The 22,593-nt window shown below is 38.7% G+C and overlaps 1 protein-coding gene across 1 annotated transcript in view; it reads right to left on the reverse strand.

Moving 5' to 3' along the window:
• LOC149318038 (neuroserpin) overlaps positions 1-22,593 on the reverse strand; it is a 139,112-nt gene that overhangs the window by 50,662 nt on the left and 65,857 nt on the right. Inside the window, exon 2 of the mRNA XM_089507695.1 lies at positions 6,338-6,606. Within this exon, the coding sequence (XP_089363821.1) occupies positions 6,338-6,587 (250 nt within the window). The 5' untranslated portion in view covers positions 6,588-6,606. The remainder of the gene's footprint in view (positions 1-6,337; positions 6,607-22,593) is intronic.

The following is a 22,593-nucleotide window of genomic DNA, read 5'->3' on the forward strand; positions in this document are numbered from 1 at the left end:
CTGTTTTAAAACTTTAAATCGTCTACATCTCTTCATAGCTGAGTCAACTTGTGTGAATCCATCAAAGGTTAAAACTCTATTTAGCTCTGGTAAAAAGGGAAATACCACCATGATTTACACCTCACCTGGCAGTGATAGTCATCCTGCCTGCTAATCTCCTAAACACTCATACACTGGAAGGACTCCCTCTGTTTTCTGTCAATCTTCTATCCTCCTATCCAGAATTTAGAAAAGTCCCATAATCTTACAGAAAGTTGTTGCACAAAACAGTAACTTGTCAAAGCTCTGCTTCTGTCATGCCCCAAATTTTTAAAAAAACAGTGTGATTTCACTGTTGTTATTTTTACATTATTTGAACCATCACAGAAATTGATGCAGTTCCCTGAATGCAAGAATGGAATGTATTTGCTTGGCTCAGATTTTGGCTAGATAGACAATCATTCAATGTTTTTATTCTGCTCTATGTTCTACATATTTCTCTCAACCTCTTTCCTTCCCTTATTTTAAAAAATAGAACTTGCTCTAACTCAGCTGCTGGAGTATGAGTGTTTACTTTGAAACCGCTTAAGGTATATCTCCCATGACTCTAGCTGCTCAGGTTATACACTACAAGCTTTTGTCAACCTGGGGATTGCAGAATGGATAGTCTGACTGACTGCAGTTAGGTGTGGGTTTGTGAAGAATGATTCTTCTTCTCATACTACTATGATTTGTAAAGAGAGGTTAAAGGAAATTAGGCAATGAGACCTTTGCTTGGTGAAGCCCAGAGTATGTCTCCACTCTCAGGTCAATTTCCAAAGCCTTTAGGTGCCTCCTGCTTGAGTTAGGAAATGTAAGGCAGGAGTAGCAGTTAGCCAGGCCCCACAAAATTAAAAATAAATAAAATTATAAGGAAAATGTACCAGCTTATTACATCTCACAGGAAAGGCAGATGTTTTCCTTGGCATCATACCATAACCTGCATATGCACACTGAACATAGAAAAACAGAGTTTCAGGAGCACTAGGGGTGCCAGGTAAAGTTTTTTGTTGAAACAGATGATGGTCAGAATCCTGTTGGACAGTGACAAATATGTAACCTAGAGCACTTATGACTGTTTTGTATTTATAATCTCTATGTATCCTCATTAATGGATACATAACACAGTGTAGTGGTTTGAGCGTTGGACTAGAACAATGGAAAACCAGAGTTTGAATCCCCATTCAACCATGAAAATCCACTGGGTGATTTCCCCACTTAGGAAAATCACACTCTCTCAGCTTCAGGGAAAGGCAAAGGAAAACACTCTCAGAATAAATGCTGTCACGAAACTTTGTGATAGATTCTCCTTACAGTCGCCATAAATCAGAAATTACTTGAAGGCACACAACAAGCAGCAACAGGACCAAAGAAGTCCCCCAATCCCTACTTACTGATGGTGGCCACTATGATTGATGGGGTCTGTTCTCTTATTTTGGAAGTTGACAGTCATACACTTCCATTTGCATAAAGGATCTCTAGCATGAGGGTGAACTGCAACAGGAGGTCCTGATTCTGCCTGTTGCACCAGAGATCCCTCATGGAAGGGGGTGGGAATGTCAGTCAACTGCTTCTTGAGCAGCCCCCACATTGATCACAGTGGCTGTTGTCTGGTAAACAGGGATTGGGACAGGATTCACCATGTAGCACTGTAATTACAGTGCTACACAGTGAATCCTGTCCCAATCCCTGTCCTAATGCATTTGTAACTTCCCACAGGGATTCTGGCCATTAAATTTAATGCAACAATTGCAATGCAGATGGCTCACATCTGTCTAGTCCAGAGTTCTGATTCACACACTGCCCAACTAGGAGCCTATGGTGGGCAAAATGTGTCTTTGTACTTCTCCAAAGCTGTTTTTGTGCCCCTTGACCTCTCCAAAATTCCTGGTCCACCTTTCTTCTAGCCAAATACTAAAACTGTAAATTGACTTTTTCTAATCCATCACTACATAAACTACGTATCACCATATCTTGAGGCATATGCAATATGAAGGAATACTGTATTTTACCCCATCTGTCCTATTTATTAGTATCTATGCCCCTAAATGGCTCTAATTTCTACTGCGAGGTAGATGAAAATGACTCTCAACCTACTATCTCATGTTTTTATTTTTTTATTACAATCTCCCCACTCCCTTATTATAGTCATTTTCAAACTTGCAGAAATCTGTAAATAGAAAAGGATTCAATCTATTTAAATTAAAATGACAGTTCCAAAATGTAATAAAAGAAGAGCATTTGCTGGGGGAAAAGAATCTGTTTGCTTCTCTAAATTATTTCTGCTATGTGCCATATCCCTTAGATTGTATATACAAGAGATTTCTAAGCCTTTAATTAGACACTGTCTGCTAGAAGGAATTACAGGATTCTTCCAATATCTAATCAACACTATTCTGGCTGTTTCAATCTCTTTATCTTTACGCTCTTTCAACCCTTGCCTTGCCCCTGCTACATCTCCTATTCATACATCTTCCATTTTTCAAAAAACAAAGAAGCAAGGCAAAGAATCTTTGAAAATCTAAAAGGAGCACCATGGTTCAGCTGACAATCAACTGCTTTTATGAAAAGATGCTTATCTACCCATATATTTCTAGCTTTTCCTGGGAGGTTCCCAGGTGATTTTATTAAATATTTAAAGAGTTATGCCAACTGTTTACAGATTTCATTGAGCTGCAACAAAGATTTCCCAAACAGTGGCTACTGTTCATATAGGATTAACACCTGCCATATGTATAGGGGGATTAATCATGTTGGTGTGCTATTAATGCAATTCTAGTGCAAGAGCCTGTTACAATTTCACCAAATTTATTTTAACCATTGTGAAATACATCTACAACCTTTGTCAAATACTTGGGTGGTTCTGTCACAATGGCTGCAATAAAGCAGTAATGGGGAACTTGAGGCCTTAGGGTTGAATCCAGTCCTCTTGGTGCTCCAGTCCTGTCCTCTGGACTTTGCTAGATAAATTCCATATCTACTAATTGAATGTATCCTAATGACCATAAAGACAGATTGCTTAGAAATGATGTTGCTGCACCACTGGGTTACATATAAAAAGGGTTGTTCTTTTAGGAGGGAATATGCCCATGATGAGCCAAAACACCCCAAACATACTGCAGAAATAATTCAGTTTGAAAACACTAACTGCCCTGACTCAGTACTAGAGAATCCTGGGAATTGTAGTTTATCGTGGCACCAGTGCTTTCTGATCAAAAGACATCTCACAAAATATCTCACAAAAAAAAATCTGCAGGCATTAATGAGCAATTAATAAGCAAAAATTCCTTTGTTTGAAATAATCATTATAGCTACAATTGCTAAACTTGTCAACATCCTCTGGAAATGGCGCCATAATGCAGGAGTTTTGCTTACAATTGCAGTATTTTACATCATGGTTCATGTCAAAATTATGTCCTAATTCATGGGCAAATAAAACATACAAAAAAAAGGACACAGTGTAGCTCAAGTATACCTCCACAACAGATGCCTATTGGAAATTACAGATAGTTCCTGTAAATACTATAACAGCTGTTTAGCATTTACAGACCTCTATAATTAAGGAGGCTAAATGTCTCACAAAACTACAGTTCCCAGCATTTCCTAACATTGAGCCAGGGCAGTTAAAACAGTCTCAAACTGGATTATTTCTGAAGTATGTTTTGGACCAGAGTGTTATAATACTGAATATCCATAATGCAGATAACCTAGGCAAAATGTACCTCTGGTCTCTGATGAAGGGCACAGAGTTTGGAAAGTGTGTATTTATTGTACTGCAACTCTCAGAATTTCCCAGCCAACATGGTCCTTAGTCAAGTCAAGATGCAAGGAAACAGAGAATGAAGACAGGTGTAGCCCTCCCTTCAGCCACCATCTTGGGGGGAGAGAGGCAGGCTAGCTCCAACTGCCTGCCTGAAGAAGAAAAGCCCTCCCTTCAGCCACCATCTTGAGGGGAGAGAGGCAGGCACACTCCAGCTGCCTGCCTGAAAGACTAAGAGCCCTCTTCCGACCACCATCTTGAGGGGGAGAGAGGCCTGTTATGTTTGTTTGTTTGTTTGTTTTACTTTGTATTGTACTTCCTGTTGTACACCGCTTTGATCTAATTTGGAAAAGCGGTATATAAATAAACATTATTATTATTATTATTATTATTATTATTATTATAAAAAGAAAAGACTACTATTATAGTTGTAGTAGTACTAGTATTGGCGGGATACAGACTGCCAAAAAAGGTTGGTCTCCTGCCGCCCTGGTTTGCTCTGCAAGGGAGCCGCAGTGGCCAAATCATGCGGCTCCACTGTGGAACAAAAAGAACCCGCAAAAAGCGCGCCAGAACATGCAGACGCTAAGCGTCTGTCATGTCAAAATGGCGGTGTCCATGTAGACAGGGCACTGCCATTTTTCGCTCCCAGTACGTACTAGGGTTAGCCTAGTACGTACTAGGGTTAGGGAGCGTGTGAATGGTGTGCGCTCCCTAACCCTACTGCCGCCGCCACCACGCTACAAAATGGAGGTATGTATCACGTCATTATTAGAAGTAACACATTCTTTAGCAGCAATGCTAGCCATTTTTACCAGATCACTATCTAAATGAAAGCATATATAACAACCTATCAAATGTTGGTTCCACCTGACAGCCCTGAACCTTTTGCCCCTCTACAGGCTGTTCATCTTATCCATTTTATATACATTTATATGATCTTTCATCACCATTTATATTTTGTTTTAAGACTGCATAACTAACCTTGGGACAGGGGATGTGGATTTTCTTGGCAATCTGGCTACCAGGCACAGATTTATTTATTTATTTATTTTTCATTATAGTGAGGAAAGTAGAATGTAGTTGGAAGGGTGGGTGAGGAAGGACACATAGTCCTCTGCAGAGTGCATGGCACTGGTGGCATGGCCAAGGCCTGCTGAAGGGATAAAAACTTCCTCTAATACTTCCAATGTGAATCAGGTGGGGAACTGGCAGGGTAGCAAATTTCTTTCAGCTGCCATTTCCAGTCATTCCCAAAACTCTGGCAAGTTTCATCCTCCCCGTACTCACAAGGACATCCCAATAAGTGACTGGAAGAAGCAGGGACACCAGGCTTTATGGATGTTGAAGTGATGGGACCTGAAACTAGGGATATAAATCTTCATAATTGTTGGTTCCACAGGGAAGAACGTTTACCATTTTTCTCCTTGGTGGGGCTTATTCTCTTAAAAAAATATGAATGTGTCCCCCCCCCCCAAAAAAAAAAAAGCTATTTTCTGTATAGAGGATGCTAGAGGTTTTGTGCAGGAAATTTGTTTGCATTTTATGTGAGTTCTTGTGCACTCCCCTGAATTACATTTGAACTGTGAAGCTTCTCATCCACCTAAGGTTTCTTCTTGCCAGGGCTTGCTTACATTCAAGAAACCAAATTTCAACAATTTTTGAATATTTTTGTAATATTTTTTTCCATCCCAATCTGAAATTCCCATGTGTTGTGTCAGCACCCTCTATGGGGAAAATCAGCCTACATACAATAGCAATAGCAATAGAAAGTACATTTCTATACCGCTTATCCGTGCACTTAAGCACCCTAAGCGGTTTACAAAGTGTAAGGTAATTGCTCCCCAAAATCTAGGTATTTTAGCGACCTCGGAAGGATGCAAGCCTGAGCCCTTTTGCTGGTATTGAACTCACAATCTTATGGTTTGTGAGTGAGTGGCTGCAGTACAGGCATTTAACCACTGTGCCACCAGGGATCCTTGCATGTTCCCTCACTCTACTAGAAGCTTCAAAAACCATTCTACAACTTTTCACTTCTAAACCTCAGCCTTAACGAGGAAAGATATGGCCAGACTGATTCTATTTTTTAAAAATTAGAAGTTAATAGTTATTTTTGCACATATACTCATATTAGAACTGATTTTAAAATGCACTGATTTTTTATTCAGAGTGGTTGAAATTGTTCTACAACAACCTTCTACAACCTGATGTCCTCCAGAATTGTTGAACTACAATTGCCATTATGATGATCGGCCATGGTAACTAGCAATGATGGGAACTGTAGTTCAACACTTCTGGTGGGCACCATGTCAGTGAAATTTAAACATGGATCCATTATGTCTGAATATTACAGATTAAATAGCAATGAATGGAAAACAAAGATAATTCTGAAGAAGTTATACAGGGCAGCTTCACGTTCACCTACTCAGAGATATATATCCTACTGAGTCCAATGAGATTTATTTGCAGGTAAACATGCCTAGGATTAAATTGTTTTTATTGGGGGAAAAGAAGTAAAATGTTATCAAAGAAATTCTATTTGATTGAAAAATACATTACCATTTTTCAAACCTTCATATCCCATGGAGTGACGTATTTCTCTCAGGGTGGAACCATGGGCTCCGAGTTCAACCATTCCCAGGGCAATTGCTATTCCCAATGGGGAGAAAATGATGTTTTCATCTTCCCCTGTAGCTCTCAGCTGATTATAAACATTCACTGAAAAGTCTGCTATGGTTTCATCCGGAAAACTGGTACTGAAGGCTTCAGTTTGCAAAACAAGCAGAGACAAGAGTCCAAGGAAAAACATTGTTGGGAGAGTTTCAGACCTGGAAAGCAAGTAAGATAGAAGAAAAATTAACCTTGTATTGTACACATAATGGATTAATAGGATCATTAAACTCTGTTAAACCAAAATATAAACCAAAATTAAACCATTATAAAATGTGACCAAATATGTTTATTTATTTTGTATTTTTTAGTTTATTAAAGGAAACAATGACTATTTTATTGTTTACAGTGTCATGATATTATACAGTTATATCTCCTCATAACCATCCAGCATGTACTAGGTTGCAGATTATATTAAATCAGCATACTCCTACTGAAGATCTATATGCTAAATAACCATTATGTTCACAAGCAAGATAAACATTAAAAAGCAAATTAGAGAATGTATTCAAAAAAGCAAAAAAAGCAATTCCAACGGAGCTGCAACAAGCTGCAGAGACAGGATCTACTGTTGTTTTAACTAAGATAGATCAACAAATTTGGAAAACAAAACAAGGGCCCACAGACTGGGAACAGTATATATTCCAATGTGAAGCCTGAAAAACCCACGGATAAGTATATATTCCATTCTCCAAGAAAGGAGACACCAGGAACTATAGCAATCATAGAACCATTTGCATTAATTTCTGATGCAAGCAAGGTGATGCTTAAAATGCTACAACAAAGGCTCTTACCATATACGTAGTGAGAACTGCTAGATGTTCAAGCAGTATTCAGAAAGGGAAGAGATGCTAGGGATCATATAGCAAATGTTCACTGGGTAACGGAACGTACTAAGGAATTTCAAAAGATCAGCAAACCATTTGAATGTACAGATCATGAGAAACTATGGATCATTTTTAAAGAAATGGATGTACCACATCATCTTATAGTTCCAATGTGTAATCCATACTTAGGACAAGAGGTTACTGTCAAGACAGAATATGACCCTATCTATTTAATTTATATGCTGAGAACATCATACGAAAAGCGGGATTGGACTCAGAGGAAGGAGGTGTGAAAATTGAAGGAAGGAGCATCAACAATCTAAGACATGTAGATGATACCATAATGCTAGCAGAAAATATCAGCAATATGGAAAGATTATTAAAGAAGGTCAAGAGAGAAAGTGCAAAGGCAGGTTTACAAATGAACAGCAAGAAAACAAAAATTATGGCTACAGATGGTCTACATAATTTTAAAGTAGATGATGAAGATATCGAAGCAGTCCAAGATTTTTCCATACCTTAACTTATTGGGATACTATCTTGTGAATGGTTCAAAATAGTTGAAGCAGAGTAGCATCAGTGTGGTTTGAATGTTGGATTACGCTTCTGGAGACAAGGGTTCAAATCCCTGCTCAGCCATGGAAATCCACTGGGTGACCGTGGACAAGTCACACTCAACTTTAGAGGAAGGCAAAGGCAACCCCTCTCTGAACAAATCTTGCCAAGAAAACCCCATGATAGGGTCACCTTAGGGTCGCCATAAGTCAAAAACTATTTGAAGATACACAGCAACAAGCTTAAGGTACCACAACCACCATACTCCAGTCAGACTGATAGGCTCTTCACCAGTATAAAACATAGGCCTAAATCCAGAGTTACATCTTTATACTAGCATGATGAGGTTCCACCCCCCCCCCATTCCTCTGCAGCCCTCCGTGCTACTCCAAAAGTTACTCTAAAGGATTTTCCAGCCACCAGGGGCATATTTGACAGAAATATGGGGGCTCTAGGATATACTGCCCTGCTCCTAATTTCACTCACGGAAGCAGATGTGTTGGTAGAATGACTCTGTTGGACTCTAGATGTATAGTGCACAAGAATATAGCATCAGTGGATTGCTTTCTCATCTCTTTCACATTACACAATTATAAAATTTTGATATAATTGCTGTAGCTCCCTCCCATGAAATCTTGAACTCTGTAGTTTCATAAGATTCAAAATATCAGACTATAATAAATGCATTCCTTAGAGAGGGGAAATTCCCATCAGCACTTAAACAAGCAGTGGTTAAACCACTCTTAAAGAAACCCTCTCTAGATCCCCTGATAAGAAACAACAATAGGCCAGTCTCTTTACTACCATTTTTGGGCAAAGTGATTGAGAGGGCAGTTGCCTTCCAACTCCAGGCTGTCTTGGATGAAGCCGATTATCTGGACCTATTTCAAACCAGCTTTAGGATGGGATATGGAGTTGAGACTGCCATGGTCGCCCTAGTCGATGATCTGTCTGGGCATCAACAGAGGAAGTGTGACCCTGTTAGTGCTCGTGGACATCTCAGCAGCATTCGATACCATTGACCATGGTATCCTTCTGGAACACCTGAGAGGGTTGAAAATCTTCGAAGGAGACCAGCAGTGACAAACCCTAGTGCTCAGAAGAATAGATTACCAAAAGAATGCACTGATAAGCTTTCACAAAATCTCATGCTTCTCAATCAGTTAAAAGGAAAAGGTAGTTAATACATAATGTGATATGCTGCTTGTGCCCACAGACTCACACCCTTCCTTTACTGAAACAGAATTGTTACTTATTTGTACTGAATCAAATTTTTCTCAATTTGATATGGACCTGTTAGAGCACGTGTAAATGAAACAGAAGGTACTACAGCTGTACCTGTGTAAAAAAAAAATTAAATTGTTGATCTAAGATAGATAAGGTGCATGTCTTTAGATATATGCTCTTAACAAGCCTGTTATTTTAAAGGAAGTATATGCTATTCCCTTTACAATATTACAAATATTCCAATAAAATGATTTCCACATAAGGATTTGAATGGGCTTGAATGTAATATTTAAATCAGATATGCTAAATCAGATATTTAGATGGCTAGGAAATTTTCTAGTTCTACTTTTTCCAGAAAACACCCATCCCTGCATGAGTCTATTGATGGCAGTCTGTTTATTCTTCCTAAGTAGCAGTGCCTAGAGCAAATGTAGAAGTATGTGGAAATAAATGTCATGTGTAATAGGGCAGGACATCTGATTTCTCCATAGTTATATTTCATAGAATCATGGAATCACAGAGTTGGAAGAGACCACAAGGGCCATCCAGTCCAACCCCGTCATTGAGGAAGACACAGTCAAAGCACTCCCAACAAATGGCCATCTTCTCTGTAAAGCATGAAAAAACATCGCCACTATGCTATACAGTTGGCCCTGAAGCATGTGTGCCTTCAAGACGCTGCCATTGAACAATATGTGTCATGATGGCTGCATTTGTTAATATCCACAGGGCCCTGTAGAACCAAACCTGCATTGATACAGAGGGTCCACTGTACATCTACAAATCTGTAAAATGTCCCAGTCTTAGAAGTGCAGAGGCAGTTTCTCATTTGAGCAGGATGTGCTTCATTTATGTCTCTTTAATAGGTCATTTGCATTCTTCTCTTCAGTGACCTTTCACAATAACAATAGTTAACATTTATATGATGTATCTTATTAGCACAGTACTCCACAAACATTATGCAATTAAATATCGTGACAGCTCAGAGTGGTGTGTAATTAAATATTATTAAATACATTTTGTAAGTGAAGAAACATAAAGTAACTAAGCTGTTATGTGCATCTTGGCAGTGATACTGATGTGTACTTTAATGTCAGGTAAGGTAGGGAAAAACCATCAGTCCTGGGCATGTTATCAATTCAGATTGAACCCCACAGAAGCATATCCTTCAGCCTTTCCCATGCAAATAATGCCTAGTATATACTACTATAGTTCCTAGTATAGAGTTTTACTTCTTAATAGTATGATATGGAAATGGGTTGGCAGTAATTCTTTTCTTGCAGCAACTTCTTTGCAAAAGGAGTTTCTCTTTTTGCACATGGAGGAACATTTATTCAACCATGTGAGTCTCTTCGTGAATTCTAAAATTGCAGTCTAGACCTTGGTTTCACCACATTAGCAGCCGTCTCTATGTATTAGGCTTAATAGAGCTTTGACTGTTTATCTGTGTACTATACCCACATACAAGGATCCAGTAACATTGTTCTCCAGGTGTTTTCCCACATACAATAATAAAGTACAATAAAAAAACACAGTATCATAGAATAATAATTTAGAGCATAAATTTAGAGCAAAGAGATTAATGGAAACAACCAACAAATTTAAAGCACATACAGTGGTTCTTGATACATGAAACAAATATTTTTTAAAAAAAACATAGGAGATTTTTTTAAAACAATGCTTTACCAGCAACCAGAAGCATCATAATCAAAAGCTGGGGTATCATCTACTGGGAGGAGTTTCCACACCCAGGATATTACTGATTCTGCTGAGGTCTTCTCCTCTCGAAGCAAGTTATTTTATTTTATATTTATTTATTATTATCTATTTAACTTACATCTTGCCTTTCTCCTGGCACAGGATACAAGACAGTTCAGCACCATTTAAAACAAAGTACAATTAAAAAAAGACTACTAACACAAAAGTTAGAAGGGGACTAAAGCAGAGATCTAATTAAAACACACAAGTTAAAAACACTTCAATAAGCAGGTTTAAAATAGAAACATTACACACACACACACACACACACACACACACACACACAGACACCTATGTGAAAAGCTGCATCTGTTGTGTAAATAAAAAGGTCTTAGCCTGCCAGTAAAAAACAGCAGGGAGGTGAACAACTGGATCTGTTTGACTCGTAAGAGGCATCTAAATAGGATTTCCATGTTTAGATAGATATATATGGTATGGCAGAATGTCATCCTTCAGTGATCTTAGTTCCAAGCCACTGTGAGCTTTGAAGGTTAAAATCAACACTTTGAAAGGGGTCTAGAAGCAGAGTGAGAACCAATGCAACTGATAAATCACTGCTATGACAGGATCAAATAAGATTGTTAATTGGAGTAGGGTACGTGGGGCATACAGTTTCCTTGCTGCAACAGCTTCACTGGCTGTCAGTCCATTTCCAAGCACAATTCAGTGAGAGTTATGACATATGTATAGTTATGTATAGTTATGACCCATGTAGCTTGAGTTCATGGATGAAGCCTGTCTTAGCTCTAAAATCTTTGGAGGAAGCCCTTTGTGAGAGGCTTTCAGTTCTATCACCTTTCTTGGTATGTTTGGTGGCTGCACGAGAGAGGGCCTTCTCAATGGCAGCTCCCAGACATTGGAATTCCCTCCTCAAGGAGGGTAGGATGTAATATATATTCTACATCCTAGCTTCCTTGAGGAGGGAATTCCAAAGTCTGGGAGCTGCCATTGAGAAGGCTCTCTCTTTATATATTGTATAGTGATCAATATTTAATATATGACTTTTAATATTTTTTTTAAAAGGAGGCTAAGATGGCTGCCCCTTACCTCCAGCCAAGTAAAAATGTTTGTATTACTTTTAAGATTTTACTGCAATGGGCTGTTAATGGTGTGTTGTTTGATTGTTTCTTTATATCCTGTTTTTTAATTACCATACTTTTTTTAAAGGGTTCGGTTCTACAGATTATTTAATTGCTTTTTACTACATGACTTACGTTTTTGTATGTTTTTAATCTGTTCTGGTTTTAATATTTTGCAAGCCATCTTGAGTCCCAGTATTGTTGGGAAAGGCCATAAACAAACAAACAAAAAATTTGTGAACTTCCAAAAGGCTTCTGGTTGGTCACGGTGGGAAATTGGATGCTGGGCTAGCTAAGCCCTTGGCCTTATCTGGAACATTTAGAGGATCAGAAACAGGTGGCTAATGTTCATTGGAAGGTAGTTAGAGGCTCCTAACCAAAGCGTCATCAAGTTTCATGAAGGACAGATGCACATACAAACAATATGTTTGCTAACAGTATTGTATCTGTGGAAGAACAAAGATTCAGTGAGATGGCACCCACATGGAAAAATGGGAAGTGTATATTATTTGTTCAAAACTGTTTGTATTTACACCTGGACAGAAAGGGAGGTTACAACTTTGGTCTGGGCAACGTTGTGTGGGGAAGAGGTTATGACTTCATAGATATTACTTTCACTGGTCAGCAAGAAATGGGCCCCCTCTTTTTCAACTAGTCTACATTATCGGTCTTGGATGTGCAACTCATAATCAATAGATATTTTTTTGATTCACTGCTCATGACACAGCACCAATTGAAGAGTTTCATTTCTGCAAGATAGCTAAACATTAAGATTTTTCTGCAAACAATAAATTCAACTAAATCACCTGGGCACCAGTCTCTAGATATTGTTGCCAGGACTTGACAAACATGCAGTATTTGATATTTCATATATTAGTATATTAATCCAGATCCATATGCTATTTTGTAGTTCTTGTTCAAATCATTTCTGACTTATGGCAACACTAAGGCAAACCTATCATGGGGTTTTCTAGGCAAGATTTTCAAAGGAAGTTTGCCATTGCCATCTTCAGGCTGAAAGACTGTAACTTGCCCAAGGTCATCCAGTGGGTTTCTATGGCCAAGTGGGGATTCGAACCTTGCTCTCCAGAGACATAGTTGAACACTCAAATCAGTACATCGCACTGGTTCTCCCATATGGTACACAGGGGATCATTAAGGGATGCTCTTTAAATTATCCCACTCCCACCACTGTGGACATTATGCAGTTGTTTGAACCTTAACAGAAAGATGGATTGTGTTCCTCACATGTGGAAAAAATATATGACATTATATTTTAAAGATATTTTCCCCATGTACGTCGTTCCCTACTAGAGATGGAAATAACATTTTTAAAATATTGTGTGTGGAAAACTCTGATAAGAATCCTGGAGTGATAAGAATCTTCACAGTTGTGGTTGTTTTGTGCAATAAACAGCATTTTCTGCACAGAAAATAATATTTCTACTCATAAATAGTATTTCCTACACACACACACACACACATGCACGCACACACACACACAAAGCTATTTCCTGAATAGAAAATGCTGTAATGGGACTGGTTCTGTGTAAAATTCAAACATGGTTGTTATGTGTAGAAATTAGTTTTGGGGTTGTTTTTTGTACAAGGGACCACATTTTCTCTGCAGAAAAACATTTCTATGGAGAAATTTTAAAACTGTTTCCTGCTCAGAAAATACTGTTCTCTATGCAAATCAACTGTGTGAATTTTGTACAGAATTAATCCTGAATTGTGAATAAATTGTGCAGAATTTGAAGACTTCCTTGCAGTGGCAAGAAAATTGCTAATGTTGCTTCCTTCAAGAATGTACTTAGTGAAGAATTAGATCTCAATTTCTTACTGTTTAGTAAAGTGAACGGGAGGTAAGAATAATCTTACAACAAAATCTCATATTTTCCTTGCTATTTGTTATAGAATAATAATAAATAAATAAATTACCTAAACTCTGAGCACAGTTGGTTTTGAACATTGCTTGAGGCTCAGCTACCTATTTTAGCATCATCATAAAATCCCTGAACATTTTCCTAAGGGATATGGAAGAAATATCTTCTACTCTCTGAGGCATGACCATCATTATTTCTTCCAAAGGCTGTAAGGCAAACAAATCTTCCAAATATAAATAGATCTCAGCATTTACTCATTATTATTCGCTCTCTCCTTTTGTTCTATAATGAAAGCCAGAGTTTGCCAGTGGGGAAAAAACTTGACTCTGATAAGGGGATTTTGATCAAGTCCAATTTCTACCAGAGGCTCATTCTATTACTGTGAGCAGCCTATTAACTCATCCTGTGTACCATCACATCAGTAATGATCTATCTGTCATGGCACAACACCACAAAGTTTTGAAATCTTTATGTAACTAGTTGCAAACTTACTTTCTTACCTGTCTCCTCTATAATTAATAAAAGTGGTTTCCCATGGTTTATGTTTTTCTCCAATCCTAACTGATCTTCTGTACAATGCTTATACAATGCAACCAGTACTGGTGTTTTCACTTGCCCACATCAAAAAGAAAAAGAAAAAAAAAGAGGGTTCTCCTTAGGCTTTTTCTAAGACCCCCAGCATGATTCTATGGTAGGCTTCTGGTGGACATTGACCATAAAGTTTTCCTAGAGGGCCTAGAAATGCTTAGATGTGTTCTCTCTAGGTACTCCAGTGTGACTCTAAGGTCAGCTTCCACTGGACGTCATTAATTTCAATAGGGTGTTTCCATGATATGTCTGGGAATGGATATGGGGCCATACTGTATAATGAATGATATGAACAAATGGGGAAATTTCTTAATATTACTAAAACGTCACATTCTTTTCTCTTCTGTATAATTTAGATTTTTAAACAGTTAGAACTAAATCCATTATTCTAATAGTGGAATCTGCAGAATTTCATTATCCTCAACTTTGCACTCCATACCTCCCCAAAAACAAACAAACAAAAAACAGAGGTGGAAGGTTTGCCAGCTGTCCTGAGATAAGTTTTGGAATACATTTGGGTACCACAGTGGGGAAAGATGATTGCTGCTTCGCATTTCTGTTGAACTGTGCTATTCCACCAATTTAAGTCCACTGCTAGATCCTACTCATAAATCAAGTTCTCCCACATAAATCATCGTCTATCATAATTGGAGGCATTTTACTACTACAGAGGGGATGATCCTGGGAAAGCACAATATACTGATATTCTAATCATACAGGGGTAACTTAGTCTATATATTACTTAATCACCAGATGAGGCCCTGACTCAGCAAGTACTGCTCACCATCCAGCACATCTTTCTTGCCTGCTAGGACATAAAAGCAGGACTCTTGTAGGAGTTAGTTCTCCATCAGTTGCTTCTAAAGTGGGCAACACCAAAGGGGAGGGTCACTCCTTCTGGAGAGCCACGTTGGGGAGTACACAAGGGTGAGGGCCTGTCCTTCTGCCCAACAGAGCAAGAGTTATTACCTCCTTTTACCATCTGCCTGTCTGCATACTGTATTGCCTGTTTTAGCAGGAACTGTTTTGTCTGCACAATAAAAAAAGGTGGGAGATAGTGAACAGGGAGTAGTCATTTGAGTCATATAGAGCAGAAGGAGATACCGAGGGAGGAAACAATTAAAAAATCATGGAAGAGATTATAACAACAGGGTGTTCGTTGACCCCCCAACTGTCCCCCTGCTCAAATGGCATGGATAGTCTTTGTGACATCTCCTCTGGGCTGAAAAAGCTGTAGTTAAATGCCAGTAATGCTGGCAGAAAACTAGGAGCAAGTCTGATGAAACATGGGCTAGAACTTACACCATGAGCTTTATCACACTAGTGAGTTTCCATGGGCAAACAGGAGTTAAACTACATTCGAATTTAAAGAAGAATTGTAAATTTGGTTAGTTTTTCACAGCGAAATAATGCATAGTGCAATAACGTGAAGTTAATCTGCAGATAAAGTGGAGGAAACCAGCACTGTAGCTGATACAGTGGATGTTATTTTGGGTCCTGCTTGTCCAGTATTATTGAATGCTTTTCACTTTATGCAGCTTGAAGATGTGGACAGGATTCTTGGAGATATGAGAGCCACTATGTACACTATGTGTACTAAGCCCTTCCCCTTCTTGGCTCATTAGCCAACCTGACTAAAGGAAGCAGTTATGAGCCCTTTGTTGGAAAATTCATCCTGAATCCCTCTATAACGGATAATTATTGGCCAGTGTTTAAACATACTATTCTGAGACAAGATATTGGAGCATGTGGTCAGCCTCCCAGATCCAGGATTTCATAAATGAAATAGATTATCTAGATCAATTTAAATCTGGTTTCAGGCTTGGTTATGGAACAGAAACAGCTTTAGTCACCTTAGCTGATAATCTACACAGGGAACTGGACAGGGGAAGTGTGTTCCATTGGTTCTCCTGGGCCTCTCAGCAGCTTTTGATACCATTATCATCCTTCTGGACTGCCTTGCTTTGATGGGACTTGGAGGCACTCTTTTACAGTGGGTACATTCCTTCCTGGAAGGGTGAATCCAAAAGGTGGTGTTGGGGCCTTTCAACCCCCTGGTCATTTGCTATTGGAGTTCCTCAGGGTGCTGTTTTGTCCCCCATAATATATATATATATATATATATATATATATATATATATATGTATGTATGTAACTGGAGTTTGGATGTGTGATGTCATGAATATGTGAATGACACCCAACCCTACTACTCTTTTCCTCCAAGTCTAAGAATGATGTCCTGGTCTTAAACCACTGTCTTTCATCAGTAATGGACTGGATGAGGGTGAGCAAGTTTAAATTTAATCCAGACAAGTCAGATGTGCTCCTGACCAGTTGAAAGGCAGATCAGGGTACAGCAATTCAGCCTATGTTAGATGGCATTGCATCCCCACCCCAAAGACACAGCTTTGCAGTTTAGGTATACTCCTGGTCTCAGCTTTGGATCCAGAGGCAAAAGTTTCTGTGGTGGCTAGTTAAAAAAAAAAAGTTAAAATTCTATTTCTTAATTTGGGAAGGATTGCATCAGTTGATCTTCATGTTTTTCAATGTGCTTTATGCCGAAGGAATACTCAAAATCAATGAAGATAGGAAAAGATCTTTGAATTTCCAGTAATGGTGTTTAGTATCCAAATTCAAGCAAACTATGTTTTAAATTATGCTTATTTTGTTAAAAAATTGTTTTAAACTGTTTACAGTCAGCCTTCCATAGGTATCCTCAGATTCTGCATCCATGGATTCAACCATCCATGACTTAACAATCTCACCCCCCCCCCCAAAAAAAAATCTAAAAAGTAAAGCTTAATTTTGCCATTCTATACAAGGGACACATTTTTTACCCGTTGCATATAATAGGAATGGAGCATCCACAGAGTTTGGCATTCGTGGGGGTCCAAAAACCCACTGTACATTTGTTTTATAGTGTGGTGCCTCCAAGATCCTTGGCTATAGAGCAGGGTATAAATATTATGAATGAATGAATGAATGAATGAATGAGTTTCATAAAAGCTCAAAATAGCCCCAATCTCACCATTTTCTAATATAAATGAATATAAACCTTCAAGGAAATATTTATTTATTTCAAAACTATATTTAAAAAAAAAACTTTCAGTACAAAGCAAAGGTAAATAATATTATAAGTAATGAGGGTAGCCAAATGTCCTCCAAATTATGAGCACATTCTGCTGGCCCATCTCATGACTTCTACAATTGCATAAGATATTTTGAAGTTGCTCAGGTCTCAAACAGGTAGTTTATACTGAATTGCTCCCACTCATACTAAACCTGAGCTGACAGACTGATTTATCCCCCACAAGATGAATTTAGCAGTGCTGCTCTGCTGTGCTGTGCGTGGGAGTAAGACTGAATACCACATTGAAAAGTTTATAGATATTTTGTAGTATTTCAGTATTTTTTAAAGCACCAAGGTGTCAGAAATCTTTGCAAGTCAGCACTATGAGAGTCTCTGAAAGAGGTATATGTCAACCTGATTTCTCCAAGCATTTTATAGATCGGTAACTTGCTGCTATGGAGGTTTACTTAGAGATTTAACTCACTGCACACAGTGTGGAATAAAAACTCAAGGCATCAGATCCTGTCTGATCTTGGAAATAAATCAGGGTCAGGCCTGGTTAGTACATGGAAGGGAGACTGCCAGGGAACAGCAGGTGCTCTAGGCTCCATTTAGAGGGAGGCAATGGCAAAACTGAATAAATCTTGCCAAAATAACCCTATGATACGGTAACCACAAGTCAGAATCAACTTTAAATTACATAACAACACACAGTATAAGAGTTGACTTGAAGGCACATAACGAAAATGCAGAATACATGCTTATAGTACTCCAAAATGCACACAGAATTTGAACCTAAACCTTTATGATTTGTTGTTGGTAAATGCCATTAAGTCAATTTTGATTTATGGCAACCCTATAAATGAGAGACACAGAACAGCTCTGGTAATCAAATCTCTTGCTCAGGTCTTACAAACTCAGGACTGTGGCTTCCGTGATTGAATCAATCCACTTACATTGCAGCCTTCCTCTTTTCCTTTTGCTGCACCACACTGCCTCGGAAGGTTCATTCCTTCTTTTTCAACCCAACAGCCCAGGCTCTACTCAAATGTAAGGAGGAGGAGGAGGAGGAAGAAAGACTCGCTCCCTCTTTTTCACCTCAAGAGCCTGGGCTCTACTCGAAAGTAAAGGCTGGGAAGCCAAGGAAAATGAGGGGATATGGTAAATACCCCTCTGCCAACCTTGTATGCCATAGTCCCTCCCCTCCAGAATGACGTGATTCAGATCCCTCATTTCCACTTGTTGAACACGCTTCAGAATCGATTCTTTTCAGCAAAGAACTAGTGTCAGGAAAGAGCGCGATTGATGAAGTAGGATCAAAACTGGTTTCAAGTGGGAATGAGGCACATATAACTTGATCAGCAATTTGCTTTAAATCGTAGTGGGAATGAACGTGTAGTATGCTTTGGACCCCCGTCATGCCCCCCCCCCCCCGGTAAGATTTATTCAGAGGACTTTTGTCATTGCTTTTCTTTTAGGATGAGTGAGACTTATTCAAGTCACTCAGTTTTCACAGCTGAGTATGGATTCAAAGCCTGCCTCCTAGAGTCCTAGTGCAACACTCAGATCATTATACCACTCTGGCTGCCCAAACTATGTTGGTGCTTTAAAACTAAGGACAGGGCAGCCGTACTTTAATGTGGACTTGTTGCGTCTTATTAGGAAGACTGCATGATGATATATAAAAATGGATGACATTTCAGGACCTTGGATGTTAGTAGATATACTATTAAGTTTCCTTTGGTGAAAAATAACAGAGTGAAAAGTACAAGTTACATGTGCCAAAATTAGGATTTATTACGATTAGTACATCAGCATTATTGATTCTTCATTCCAGAATTGAGAGTTATGTAGTATTCCATAGGTTGCTTGGTCCATTATATCTTCTCTGAATCATTTGGTATCTTGTTCACAACATCATTTCACTTTTGTCCCAAATCAATATGTCTCTTTAAAAAAACACGAGTGAAAAATGCAGTATTTAAAGCATTGTGCTAATTTTACCCTTTGCAAACTGAAGTCGAAAGCTTGGTTCCCACTGACACTGCTATGGTGCTGCAACTGTGACTGAAATTAAAAACCACTAGATTTGCCCTTTTAGTCTATACAAGCAGTCAGATCCCCAGCTGATGTAAATACATGCAAGTACCAGCATGCTCCTCTTCTGGATACACCTATCATTACAGATTCAGCATGTGAGGACATGAATGATAACAAGCCAAATGGAGTCACCAGTGTTTATTACTTATACAAATGGGACACTGAGTATATAAAATACTCTTGTTCAATCTTCTTCTCAAAGACTTTGTATCAACAAGAAACATGGTTTAATTTAGCAGTTGGTTGCTTATAGTTAAGGAGGAGAGCAGATATAATAATAATAATAATAATAATAATAATAATAATAATAATAAATAATAATAATAAATTGCTTTATTTATATACCACTATTCCAAAGATCATAGCGGTGAACAGCAAGTAAGCTAATTAGCAAGTAAGCTAATTTGCCCCCAACAGTCTGGGTACTCATTTTAGTGACCTCGGAAGGATGCAAGCCTGAGTCGAGCTTGGGCCCTTTTGCTGGTCTTGAACTTGCAACTTTGTGGTTTTGAGTGAATGGCTGCAGTACAGGCATTTAACCACTGCGCCACCAGGGCTCCTTGTAGTTGATAGCAATGAGACCAACACAGGATGTATCCTTACAAAACGTTTGGAACCACCAGATGCTTAAATTTACAGCTGTTTACTATTTTAACTGGACTAGGGTAGAGAAAACATGGGTCATCAAGACGCCCTTAGCTGCAATGACTTTTGGCAAGCTTGGATTATTAAATGTCCCAGAGTCCTCATGTCTAGACATCTCATGCTACTGAAGATGTCTCACATACACTTACACAAGCTTTTAATACTATGCCATCAAGAGAAAAATGCTCCTTCAATGTGAGGGTCTTTCTCTCCAAGATTTTGCAGGCCAGTAAGCCCTTGGTATCTGCTGGAGTTTGGTTCCAGGACCCTTCATTCATACCAAAATCCATGGATGCTCAAATCCCATTATACTCAATGGGATAGTAAAATGGTGTCTCTTATATATAATGGCAAAATTAAGATATGCATTTTGGAATTTATATTTTTAAAAATATTTTCAAGCGATGGATGGTTGAATCTATGGATAAAGGATCCATGGATACAGAGTATATTTTTGAAATTGGTCAGGGCTCTGACCACCTGTACTGAGTTTTGACTTTTGGGAACAAATTGCTGGGAATGTTCCCTTAACCCCTAAAGGCCCTGGTGGAGTATATCTTAGGGAGCACCAGGAATAACTCTCTACATCCATGAAGAGTTTTATGCCATCTTAAATATTAAATATTAACATGTTTTATTTCACATTCCAGCTCATCAGATGTTAAATCAAATTTGCTATTATTTAAGGTGCCATGGGATTCTTTGTTGTCAGAGAGTACATCTATTGTAAACCAAACAGGTTACAGTTGACACAAGAACCACTGCTGTTAGAAAGAGCACCTCTTGTAAGCTTTGGTGGTTAATACTGAAGAACGAAACCCACAGTTATGCAAGAGTGAGAAACATCTGATCCTGCTGATACAGGATTGCCAGTTTCAGCAGTGCTAAGCAACTGCTGAAAAATCATTTTAATATAATGGGATTTGCAGCCCAGGATCATCTGGAGATCCAGCCAATTCCCACCCTCGCCATTATATATAGTGAGTTACAACCCATCTGTACGTGGTGGAATGAAGTCCTTTGATTTTTGCCAAGTCTTTGGATGTCCAAGTGGTTCTACTGACATTCTTTTCTTCTGCTACACTGGGTTCATTCTGTGGTCTTGTGGTCTTAGTGTACTACTTTCAATTAAATTAAATTAACAATTTATTAATTGATGCTAATAACTACTCTGAGCTTTTCTGGATTGGAAAGACAGATTACACATAAAACTATAAGAAAAACTCTTCCAAACAGACCAAAGGCAGGTCTGGCCCAGTATCCTGTTTTCTACAGTGGCTAACAAGATCTTTCCGAGAATTACACAAAAATTGCATGAAAGCAACAGCTGTCTCATGTTGCTGATTACTACTGACCTTCTAGCTATTACCTCTTCCAAGAATATATTTGTATTTGTTCTTGGCTGTCTTTGAGTCATAATTTCAACTCATGGCAAACCTGTGAATGAGACGATAGAAGGTGATGGGAGGGAGGAAATTCAACTTCCCCCATCCTCTACCTCTCTGCTCAGGTCCTGTAGCTTCAGACCAATGGTCGCCCAGATTGAATCTATCCATCTGGCATGTAGTCTTCCTCTCTTTCTACTACCCTCTACCTTCCCCAGCATCATTGTCTTTTCTAATGAGTCTCCCTTTAAAATAATCAAAACTAACACTGTTGCCACATTTTACAGTAATTAATTTTACAGATCAATTGTATAGATTCTATATAAAGATTAAAGCCTTATATTATAATTATTATTTTCTGACACAGAGAGGACTTTGTTTTGAACAAGGTGGTAGCACATAATCACTTTTGAATCCCAGATTCCATTTACCCTCTAACCTGACTGCAATGTCCCCACTGCTCCAACATACTGTTCACACAATGGCCAACTAGTTGCCTAACAATTAGGCCTCATTTTATCTTTCCAGTATATGCTTTCCTGAAAACCAGGCTTCATTCTTCAACATTGTTACTTATGAAATAACTGGTTTTGCCTTGGCACTGAAGCTTGCAGGGATTGTCCACTAAGCCATGGCAGCACACTGTTCAAACGACAGTTTGCTGTAAATTAGTTTAGGGTATCTCAGTCAGCATGGCATAGAGGGCCAGCATTGTGTAGTGGTTTGAGCATTGGACTAGGACTCTGGAAATCAAGGCTCAAGTCCTCTCTCAGTCATGAAAACCCACTAGGTGACCTTGGGCAGGTCACACTCTCTGATTCAGAGGAAGACAAAAGAAGAAGTAGTCCCCTCTGAACAAATCTTGCCAAGAAAACCCTGTGACAGGTGAGTCTTTATTACAGCAATATAAAAATATCTTCTATGAATATCTAGTAACTAAGGCATGAAAATTAGGGTTGGCACACTAATGAATTGGCTACCTAATATATGAATCTGGTTAAACATTGTCAGTTATCAGAGGGATG

Source organism: Sceloporus occidentalis, unplaced genomic scaffold, assembly GCF_023333645.1.
Source record: "Sceloporus occidentalis isolate IW3139 unplaced genomic scaffold, rSceOcc1.0.p SCAF_2, whole genome shotgun sequence".
Classification (NCBI taxonomy): domain Eukaryota; kingdom Metazoa; phylum Chordata; class Lepidosauria; order Squamata; family Phrynosomatidae; genus Sceloporus; species Sceloporus occidentalis.